General features: G+C 41.6%; 1 protein-coding gene across 1 annotated transcript; it reads right to left on the bottom strand.

The window, feature by feature from the left end:
- Positions 1–1,371: 1,371 nt before the first annotated feature.
- On the bottom strand, positions 1,372–10,988 carry gpib (glucose-6-phosphate isomerase b). The gene is made up of 18 exons (XM_076737050.1): positions 10,832–10,988; positions 10,439–10,529; positions 10,028–10,096; positions 9,604–9,723; positions 9,396–9,479; positions 9,114–9,260; positions 8,495–8,566; positions 8,354–8,398; positions 8,211–8,264; positions 7,523–7,583; positions 7,020–7,063; positions 6,777–6,929; positions 6,389–6,518; positions 6,167–6,243; positions 3,435–3,563; positions 3,099–3,174; positions 2,365–2,431; positions 1,372–1,833 (listed from the first exon to the last, which is right to left on the bottom strand). The coding sequence occupies exons 1-18, from the start codon at positions 10,948–10,950 to the stop codon at positions 1,710–1,712; spliced, it is 1,662 nt and encodes a 553-aa protein (XP_076593165.1). The 5' UTR covers positions 10,951–10,988; the 3' UTR covers positions 1,372–1,709.
- Positions 10,989–11,748: the final 760 nt, after the last annotated feature.

The following is an 11,748-nucleotide window of genomic DNA, read 5'->3' as shown; positions in this document are numbered from 1 at the left end:
CCCTCGGAAGACGATTAACTGAGCTGCAGTGTGAGAGCCTGGTGGTGTAGTTAGTCAGTTCAGAGGAATCCCAAACCCTGCTCCAACCCTTCCTCTGACATCGCCATGAACTTGGGACTGCACAGTTGAAAGTGGCAGGGGGTCATGTTGCCGTGGCAACCACCGCACTGGGGCAGGTTGCGACCCTGATCGAGTCGGGGGGGGGGGCGGCTCTTTAACGGGCCGAGGAGAAAAAAAAATGACTGACAGGCCCAACCAATAAAGCATGAAGTGGAATGTGAGAGTGTGCAGCGCCATTGTTCAGCAAACATCTCAGGAACGCACACAGGACCTTTTTCATCCTTTCACGCTGCTGTTTGATTCAGCTCTACCACGAGCTGAGCCGAGGCTTGATCACTTATTTCCTCTTGTTGACTCGCTGCTTGTTTATTTCAGCCTATTGCTCAAATTGTCTGGAGCAGAGTCATCACTCAGCAGTGGGCTGCAGGTAGCTGTGAGTGTGTATCCATGACTCAGGCGACAGTCCTTGACAAATGAGCTTCATTCAGATGTGACACCATTTGCAATAATGTGACACGTTGTCTCGAATTATCAAAAACATGTAGAAAATCAGATTTCTTGGCCATTAGAAACTGAAGATCCCTCCACTAATAGTTTGCAACATGCTGAAAATGACAACAAGGAGGGTTTTCTATCCCCAGTCAAACTCACTTTCTTCTGTATCTTGTTTCAGAGCCGAAGATAAAAAGGACAAGTTAGATTTGAAGTAAAGTATTGTTGCCTGGCAACAGCATTGAAAACCCAGCAGTGTCTGGGGGTCTGGGCTTTTTTTTAACTTTCTGTTTGTCCTCATGCACACTCTGTAATTGTACCCTGCAGCAAGTATGAGGAGAAGGAAACATCCTGAAATATATTTTGTTTGGTGCGTTGTGTTTAATACTATCACATGATGTCTTGTGTGTTACGGTGTGTCTTGAACCATTATTATATGTGATTTTTTTGCTTGTAGGAGAAATTCACAGCCACATTTGGCACCGCGCACTGAAACATTGAACAAATGGAGTTTCATTTTGTTTAGATATAATGCCAGTGAGGACTGGCTCGCAGTCCAGATGCTGTTTTGTCCAGCTGTTTGTTTTTCTCTCTAAATGGATGCTGTTGGAGTCTGGGGATTTGTGGGGAGGAACACTGCAGATGCACTGACCTTTGACCCTTTGTTCCACTGAATAAATGGTGGATGACTGGGTGGCTGATTCACTCCCAGTAATTAAATCTAGCACGCTGATGCCATCTAGTGACGTGTTGCTTACATGAGCTCACTGGGCAGAGAGAGGGCACATTAAGACAGTAACATGAAGAACATCTGCTGTGCTTGTATGTTTATTTTTTACATTAGGCCATATATGACTGACACTGAAAGTGACATTGTGCAAAGGTATTTAATACAGATACTATATTTCCTGTGACAGTGCCTTCCACAACACTCAATACAAAAAGCGTTCTCCCCTCACAGCGGTGAACGAACAGACAGAAAAGACAGCACTGTAGACAGTCACGATATTCATAATGTGGGTACAAACATAGAGTGCCTCAGCTCGACTGCGTGGGAGTGACCAGCTGCTGCAAGTCTCCTGTCAGTGCAGCTCATGAGCTGATTAGATGGATAATGATATGGAGTAAAAGTGGAAGTTGTTTCGGGGTGACTCGACTCAGGCAAAGTTCTTCTTGAGGAAGTTGATGAGTCCGTTGGTGGAGGAGTCGTGGGAGTGGACCTCTGCAGTGTCCTTGAGCTCAGGCTCGATCTTCTTTGCGAGCTGTTTGCCCAGTTCGACTCTAATAATGCAGAGAGGGGAAGGAGAGCAGACACGAACAGAGGAGAAATGACGGGATCAGTGTGATGTGGATGCTCGAGGAACATGTGGAGGGTTTCATGTGTCGTATGTCCCAATTGTTTCAAAATTGTTTCATTTTTTTTTTAACATTCTTTTCCACTTTGATGTCTTAAAAAACGTTATATTACTCTATACTATCACAAATATATTGTGTATGTGTTTGTTCCACCTCTTCACTGAAGTTATGCTGAGTAAAATATTCATACCAAAGACTCCATGTTTTATGACTGCACCTTTGCATCTGATGGAAATATTCTCGATGACTTGTGGATCATTATACACACACACACACACAAATTCAACCTGACATATTTAGTATTTTTGGAAACTTTGCAAACTGCATTAGAATTTAAAATTGAGTTCTGTGGGTTTGAATAAATTTTGGCTGAACGTGATGGCAGGCTGCTGCTTGTTAGCGGGTTAAGAAATGAAAGCGTGCTGTATAGGACATGTACAGTAAAAACTGTCTCACCCCCACTGGTCAAAACTGTTGATCTCCCACATTACACCCTGGATGAAGATCTTGTGCTCATACATTGCTGTAAAACAAGACAGAATAATCATAAACAGATTAAATTGTGGGATTTTAAAGGTAACACAAAGGAGCTGCATACTGTAGCACTTTGGCTGTTTCAAGAATTTCCCAATGTGGGATTCATTGCTGTTACTATCTATCTGCTATCTATCCAAAGATATTCTTGAAGGTTTATCTCACAGTCTATAATGTATGGTCCTATCAGCTATTACTGTGCAGTGTGGGCTGATGCAACTCAGAGACAGAAAGACAGATTACTCAGATAGATGGAGATGGCAGCAGGAATAATCTTACAATGACTGAAAGAGAAGTGAGTGAGTTGCACAACATAATGGCCTGTCATGATGGCCTGTGTTCATGAAACGTGTGTGCAATCACATTGGGACAACAGTTTAAAGCCAAAAAAGTCAGCATAAGAAGTAGAGATTCAAATAAAATGTGTAATATGAACTGAAATGTAAGTTCAAACTGTGGCTGTCAACATTCATATTATTGTGCTGGTATTATGTGTTATTATGTTACTTTCATATAGATTCTTTAGAGACTAGCTTTGAGCTAGAACAGATCCAAATAAACAAAATAAAACCACCTCCACAACCACTAACAATAACACACTTATTTTTTTTTTCTATCAGTGGCTGTAAGTCAATAGAAACACAGTTTGCTCTCACCTATAAGTGCTCCAAGTGTGTACGGAGTTAGTTTCTTGAAGATGATTGAGTTGGTTGGCCTGTTTCCTTGGAATACCTGATTCAAACAAGGAGACATATTTGAAAATACAGACCTCTTTGTGTATGCCACCATCATTAATGCTCTCAATAGGGTTTGGATAGCTATGTTAATTCATGGTCACTGAGGGGTCTACCTCCAATGCTTTCTTACTCTGGTCCTGGTACTTACTGCCTTTCTTTAAATTGAAGTTCAAGTTTATTGTCACTTTTATGAGAGCTGCTTGAGTGCCAGGTGTTCATTCTCTATAGTCCTTTTTTTCCCTTGATTCCACTTACTTTGTGTGGCAGGATTTTCTCCAGAGCCTCTCCACTGAGGCCGCTGGCCTCCAGCTCTCTCCTGGCCTCCTCTGTGGTCTTACCCATCATCAGAGCCTCTGTCTGGGCCAAGAAGTTGGCCAAAAGGATCTACAGCCACATCAAACACACAAACTTCAATACAGCGCAGTACAGCATGTTTTCCAGCAAGTGATATCCTGTAGATGTCAGTCTGGCAAGGAAGTGCATAAGTAACGTTTTATTTATATTGCATTTTTTTGAAACACTCAGTTACACAGTGCTTTTCATGCATGAGAGAATGAATAAGGTAAATATGCAATACAATATAAAACACAGCACAATGAGAGACAGACCAGAATACAAAAACAACACAAACAAACCAGAGAGTCCAGATCTATAAAAAAAAGGCTTGCCTATAAAAATTTGTTGTTAGAAGCCACATGAAACAGTCAGATTCAGCAAATCTGATCGATGGAGCGAAATGATTTCAGAGGGCTGGGGCTAAAACAGAAAAGGAACAATCACCTTTTGTTTTGCTGCTGGAACGAGGGATTGATAAAAGGCTGAGATTAGAGGATCGGAGTGGTTGAGAAGTGGAGTATGGGACGAGGAGATCAGATATGTAACTGGGGCAAAGTCATTCAGAGCTGTATAAGTAACATACAGGATCTTCTCTGAATTTTATAGGAAGCCAGTGGAGGGAAGCAAGAACAGGTCTAATGTGAGGCCATCAATAGCCTGGCAGCTGCATTTTGAACTAACTGTAAATGGTTTAGAGCAGCTTGACTGAGACATGTGTAGAGGGAATTACAATAGTCAAGGTGGCAGAAACTGAAAGTGTGAATCAGTAGTTTAAGATCTGAAGAAGACAACATACATCTGATTTTTGTGACATTTCTTTGCTGAATAAAACAGGACTGAACATGCTTAGTAACATGTTGGTCAAAAGTCACATGCTGATCAAATATGATATTGAGATTCTTCAGATTCTGCAGATTTGATATTTGAGTGAAACGGATCAATAAACAGATCAACTGCAGAGGAAAAGCTATCAGGACCAGTTAAAAGCCTGTTTAGTCAGGGTTTATGTGAAGGACATTAAGAGACTTCCATTCCTTGGTGGCAGCTAAGCTATGGTGGAGGGATTCGAGCTGATTCAGGTTATTGGGTTTAGCAGAGAAATAGATCAGTGTATCATCAGCGTAACAGTGATGTGACACACCCTGAAAGCAGCTTAACAAGTGACCAGAGGAAGCATGTGCAGTGAACAAAAGATAGGTCCAAGGAGCGACCCCTGAGGGACACCACACAGCAGGGGAGCTGAGGAGGACACATGAGTAATGATACCAACATTAAAGTACGTGTTTGTCAAGGAGCAATCAAACCAATATGGTGTATTTCAATATGCTGACATAATGCCTTTCAGACTGCCAGCACATTAGATAGGACAATATATAGTTTTGGTTGCAAAAGTATATATTTTTAATTATTTTTTTATTGTGTGACACTCTGAATTTCCTCATTATTGAGTTCTCTGTCAGCAAATGGGCAAGACCTCTGTGGAAGCCTGATGAACAGTCTTGGAACATATAGAGATTCGGTGTTTTTACCTCAGCTTGCTCTTGTGTTGGAAGACTGTGTGACCTTCAAGGATGTATCCAGTCTTTCAAAAATATGTATTCCTCAGGTTTTTCATGCAATTAATACTGCACACCACTGCAGTGGTAACTTAGATTACTATTTCACAATTTTGGGCTAAAAATTCCTTTGATCCCACAAGAAAAGGTTTGATCATCTGTGAGAGAAATTATGGGATGTAAAAACTACATGTGTAATAAAACTGTAATAAAAAGTTTGTTCAGTCAATAAATAGTTGATTAAACAAACTCCCCTACAACAAGGAATCAAAAATCATCATTTCAATGAGTATACATGCTCAATCAGCATACATGCTCTTGACCACACTGCTGGTCTCTACCCATTCAATGGACTGCTTAAAGCTGCAGCAGGTAACTTGTATAAAAGTAATTTTTTGTCATATTTGCTAAAACTGTCCCTATGCCCAGACAGCAGTACGTGAAACATGTAATCTGCTAAAAAAAACAACAACAATAAAACCCCAGCTCCATTGGTCCCACCTACTGCGATTTGCAAGAATCCACCGCGCCCGACACAAAATAACCAATCAGAGCCAGAGGAGCGTCTGAGGGAGTGTCTGACATCTGTCAATCACTACTCACACACACTGCGACCCGCCCCCTCCCTCCACTCATGCTGCGGCTGCTGCTCAGTCAAACAGCTCTGTGAGCGGCGTCAGGAGGCTAGTGAGAGCTATAGCGGAGCAACAGCCACCCGCAAAGGAGAAACTGCCCAAACCGCCGCTGCCAACAACAGCATGTACGGCTAAGACAACAAAAAAAAACAGAAAGCTAATATGGTGATTGTTACAGTAACACTCCGCAGCGTGTACGGTATGTTAGCGACTGTGATGTAGCGGCTGGGCAAAGTTAGCTTGTATCTGATGCTAAGGCTAATGTTACTGGTTGTCACGGCAGCCATGCAGACGCTGCAGGGAGGAGGGGCTTGGAGGCAGGGCATGAGTGGAGGGGAGAGGGATGGGAGGGGGAGTGACGAAGAACATGTGTTGGTTCAAATTTTCAGGCTAAGTGTGCTCTCCTCTTCATCTTACCTACTGCAGCTTTAAATGAACAATTCTTCTGACACAGTGATACCTTGTGGTGCAGGTTGTCTCTGATGGGATGCTGTGACTGAGATGGGATCAGGAAGTCAGAAGGCACCATGCGTGTTCCTGAGTTGGACACAGTTGGACTGCATTAGTGGCATGAAGCTAACCAGCTCGCACTGCTACAACAGTATGTTGGTAAATTGAGACACTGACTGACTGAACCATCAATATGTTTCTGTGATTGAATGAGGATCTTTGGTGATGTTACCTTGATGGATGAGCTGGTAGAAGGCATGCTGCCCATTGGTTCCTGGCTCTCCCCACACGATTGGCCCAGTGTGGTAGTTTACACGTGCTCCATGATTGGTGATATATTTTCCATTTGACTCCATGTCACCCTGGATAACAAACACTAATCAGAACTGTCACATGCATTAAATTATCTCTGATTGCTGTGGACTATTACCACAGACACATTGTCACTCTGTGTTATCACCATGCATAATATGATTGTATCCACAGTCATTCTCTCTTTAGTCACAGTGAAAGATGGAGGAGCCCAGCTAATTAAAATCCTTTTTAAAATAACTTATTTATTAATATGAATTAATACTTGATCTTCCATTGGACGTTCTCCAGAAACCTGTGAGGCAGACCTGTTGGAAGTAGGCAGTGAAGCGGTGCATGTACTGGTCGTAGGGCAGCATTGCGTGGGTCTCAGCGTGGAAGAAGTTGATGTACCAGATGCCCAGCAGAGCCAGCAGAACAGGAGCGTTCTTATCCAGAGGAGCGGTGCGGAAGTGGTTGTCCTGCAGCACATAGAGCGATGCTAATTTACATTTGTGTACTCTGTATACTCTCTAGAGGTGGAGAGCAGAAGGTGTTGGAGAAGTACCTACCATCCAATGAGCTCCTGAAAGAAGCTTTTCAAAGTTGTCGAAGCCTGATGAGCAGAGGAGGTGTGACAGAATTTAACTGACTGAATCAATTTAAAAAAACAAACAAACAGTTGAACAGTTGTATTTTTGATGTCTCCTGACCAATATCAGCAAGGCAAATTCCTAAATATTCAAACAATGTGTGCAGAATTTTTAACCATGGTAGTGATGTGGCTTTGCCAGTGTTCATCAGTAAGATTGTCCGCCACTTTGGTCCAGACTTAAACATCACATCAGATATTGGAGAGGTTACCATGAACTGCTGGCATGGCTGTTGCCTGTTAAGTCTTGTCCAGTCAGTTTAGTGTCTTTGAAACTGAAGGGGTGATGTGTGCTTTGCTGTCTGCCACTGTCTTTTCTGATTGTACCACTGGGAGGAGCCAGTCAGACATTTGCAGATTCAAAAAATAGTAAACTTAATTATTGTAAAAGAATACAAAAATGTGTGTTTTCACTGTACATACCAATATGCAGGGCGATGGCCATTCCAATCGCTGACCACAAGGAGAAACGACCACCAACCCACTAAAAGAAGAAAATAAACAAAATACTGGAAGTACATCTATGCCTCATACAAAACGCCTTTGTAAAATGTGGGTTTTAATGAAAGAGAAAGAAATTTTGTATACAGCAGAAGGTGCTACAAGAGGAAAATTAATGTAATGAAGCACAAGCCACATATTTTGTATTGCACTACCTGTACACTCAGGACAAAAATATTTATATCATGAATAAGCAACAATGTCCTGTCTCATTGGTCAAGTTTTTTCTCTCTCTTAGAGACAAAAAACACTGTATAGTCTGTACATGTAATGAGTGTCGAGCCATTTTTTCTGTGACATAGAAAAAATATTATAGCCGTTACCCTTTAAATACCAACAATGTAACTAAAGGCAGCCTTCTGACCTTTGATGCAACCCAGCCTTTACAGTAACCTCTGCAAGAGAGAAGGTCGCTACCAATAATAACTGAGTCTGAAGAGTGGAGGCTTCTGATTACCCAGCAGCTGCTGGCCAGAGTGTTTGTCCCACCTACTTCACAGGTCAAAAGTCTAACTTATTTATAGCTGCTGCCTACGGCCTCCACTGCAGTCTGTGGATGAAGACAGGACCTGCTGCATACAGTCTGCTTTAAGCCTTATGGAGCACTCACATCCCAGAACTCAAACATGTTCTCTGTGTCAATGCCAAAGTCCTTGACTTTGGGCTAAAGGAGAGACAGAGAAAAACAGAATAGTCAGCATCAAATGTCTGGACAGAGATGGTTTAACATGTAGATAGTGATTTGGGACTTACTCCATTTGTAGAAAGAGCCACAAAGTGCTTGGCAACAGCAGCTTTCTGCAGAAACAGAGAAGATATGATTGAAGAGTATCAATTAGCCAACTAATAAAATGCTGCTGCCTGCTGCTGCTGCTGAGGGAGCTGCATACTCACATCTTTGGCATGTTCAAGGAACCAAGCTTTGGCCGACTCAGCGTTGGTTATGGTCTCTTGGGTGGTGAATGTCTTTCAAGGGAGAATTACCCAGAGAGAAATACATAGGTAACAAAGTAATAATATTTAATGCAGCTAAACATATGATATAGATCTGCCTGCAAAAGAGGAACCAGAGAGTCTCACTCCAACATGACACATCAGTAAAGACCAGAAAACTAAAGAATTACATTGTCATCTGTGCTTTAAGATATTTATCACTTTATTTGAGTTAGCAAAAAATCTCCTGAGTGGATGTCCACTATTTTTGAATAACTGTTAATCTTTTAGCTTTCTTTCCACATCACTTGTGCCAGTGCTGGAAGGCTGACATGAAAGACATTCAGACATGAATATCAATTGATGTAACATTGGCTCAACTCTCTGGAAGGAGCATCGCATGGTGTGCAGCACCAACTGATTCATCTACGTGAAGAGAAACTTGATTTACTCATCCGTCCAAGAAAGATTTTGTACAAACTGACTGCTTAAACATAAATCTGAATTAGGAGGCGCTTTTTTTCAGATGTGACATGTTAATCTACAGTTTCAAAAATCTGCTTTGTGTGAACCAGGATACCTTGGATGCAATGATGAAGAGGGTTGTCTCAGCATTCAGCTGTGCCAGCGTCTTGGCAATGTGCGTCCCATCAATATTTGAGACAAACCACACACGCGGTCCACCCTTTGAGTAAGGCTTCAGGGCCTCAGTCACCATCAAGGGGCCCTGCAGTTCAAATCAATTCAAGTTCAAGTTCAGATAAGACTGTGGCTGAACTGGACAACTCACTGTAAAAAATGCTTCAATGGAATTTTTGCACTAAATACAACTAAAATACATATTTCCATGAATTCCACTCACAAGGTCAGATCCTCCGATGCCAACATTGACAACATCTGTGATGGCCTTTCCTGTGTAGCCCTTCCACTCACCGCTTCGAACTCTCTGCAATAGATGCGACAACGCTGATAACTACAACAAACCTTCATGTGCAGGATCACTAAACTTACACTGTGAAACTCCTGTGCAACGGCTTTGTAACTTTGCATCTTTCTATTGGTTCACTCACATGACAGAAGCCCTTCATCTTCTCAAGAACTTTGTTGACGTCTGGCATCACATCCTTGCCTGCAACCATGATGGGAGTGTTGGAGCGGTTCCTCAGAGCCACATGGAGCACAGCACGGCCCTTCATATCCATAACACCAGGAAATAAAACACACACACACACTTGCTCAGCATTGTGGCATCGATCCTTTACTGCAGACTCCTCATACTGTTAGTGATCGGGGGTTAAAGATTATCCCGCTGTTGCTTTCACTATATTCAGTGTTCATGTTTTAATAAGTCAAAAACAAGCTTATGTGCAAGAGTCATTGTGCCACATGGTGTAAATGTTGTGCCAGTGGCTGTTTCACCGCACCAGCATAAATTTCAAGAGGAAAACACTGCCATAAATCAAGTTAGAGCTGACATGTGGTAACAATGAGCACCTCAGTGAAGTTGATCTTCTCTCCAGTGAACATCTTCTCTCTGGCAGCTTCGATGCCTCTTGACTTGGCCTGAAAACGACAACAAGTGTTGCTTCATCAGACGTAGATAAACATCCAAAATGTAAATGTCAGTGAGGAAATGGTAGATTGTGGTCATGAATAAAATTGATGAACAATTTGTCTGATCAATACATTCATACATGCGTACATAAAACAGATAGTTTGTCTCATGATGGAGTTGATATCAGATGAGTGGGCCCCCACTTGCAGCTTGCTTGTTGCACTGATGGGATTTCCACTGTACAGCTGCACTCATTGGCTCTTAATCAAACTGTGTTATCAGGGAGCTGATAAGCAGATCTACTTCAGTATTTAAAAAGCCACGGATGATCAAGACGGAAATGAAATTACCAGATCCACCAACATCTTCATGACTTCATCGGTGATTAGATTCTTGGAGTAATCCAGAAGAATGTCTCCATCCTCAGTTTTTAGTGTTAGGCTATGAGAACACAGAGACATCAGTGATGAGAGCAGCAGAGACTGAGACTTTTTCTGAATATACAGTATTCAAACAAACAGTATGATTGTGTGGTCAAGGGGTGGATTGACATCTAGTTTTCCATATTATGCAATGAAGCTACACAGTTGTACAGGAGGAATCCATCAGAGCATTATCATGTGATTATGTAATCATACTAATAATACAGCTCCTTTATATATGTACAAAATATCTGCTTCCTGTTCAGCGCTAGTGTGCATACCAATAAAAGTAGTGTTGAATGGATTTGGATAAACATATACCTGAGCTTGTTGAATCTCTCCTTGTCAGCCTCAAACATATGCCTCATGTTGAGGTTCAGGGCGTGGGCTGTGTACCAGTCCTGCAGCTTTTGGAAGCTGGGGTCCTGCGTGAGTCCCATGATGTCCAGAGGGCCTTCCCTTGCTCCGCTGTGCTCAACTAGCCTGGCTGAGTGGGACCGAGCAGGTCAGTGGAAAAGCTTTTTGAAGGGCGTCCAGTCCAAATCCACACTTGCCCCTCCTACAAGACACACACCATATTCAGAGCTCGTGCATGTTGCACCTCTGCAAGGTTACAGTGCATGTTGGCAGGGGAGTGTCATCAGTACAGCAACAGAGTGACGTGTAGTTCAATGTGCTGCTCAAATCATGGGACAGTACAGAGTGCGTTGCAGCTAATTCTGCAGTTGCACTCATTGTAAATCCTTCTGAAATTCATACATAAGCTGTTCACACCAGAAATATACATTACAAAACACATTAATACATATATACAGTATGTGTTGTATGTAAATAGATACACTGATATGCATGAAAGTCAATAATAGTAATTAAAAATGTACAATAACTAACAATAGGTAGCAATTTATTATTATTATTTATTATATTATTTATTATTAGTCATTCATTCGTAATCTGGCAGTTAGTTATTACGTACATTTCAAGTTATTTATTTATATATTTAACATTTAAGGAATATAAGATTGACATCCACATTTTCTCCCTCCTTTTTTGTCTTCATATTGAAACAACTAACTTATTCAGTTGCTCACTAATGAATGTAAGAGAGAATGAATGTATGTGTTTGTATGGACCAAAACTCAAGTTCCTATATTTTATGGAACTGTACTGCACTACATTGTGTGTTATAATTTTGTATTTTGCATTCTTTCACCATATATCTGTGAGTTCAGAGATTT

This window comes from Chaetodon auriga, chromosome 1 (assembly GCF_051107435.1).
Source record: "Chaetodon auriga isolate fChaAug3 chromosome 1, fChaAug3.hap1, whole genome shotgun sequence".
Taxonomy (NCBI): domain Eukaryota; kingdom Metazoa; phylum Chordata; class Actinopteri; order Chaetodontiformes; family Chaetodontidae; genus Chaetodon; species Chaetodon auriga.
Note: the sequence above shows the minus strand (reverse complement) of the source record. Positions and strands in the feature narration are given on the sequence as shown.

Bases quoted from the DNA above. Each gene is read 5' to 3' on its own strand.
- gpib (XM_076737050.1), bottom strand. From the start codon at position 10,950: ATGGGACTCACGCAGGACCCCAGCTTCCAAAAGCTGCAGGACTGGTAC. The intron at 7,064-7,522 runs GTATGTACAGTG...TCTGCTCATCAG, and splicing joins GGCCATCGCCCTGCATATTG to GCTTCGACAACTTTGAAAAG. The intron at 3,564-6,166 runs GTATCACTGTGT...ATGTGGCTGTAG, and splicing joins GAGACAACCTGCACCACAAG to ATCCTTTTGGCCAACTTCTT.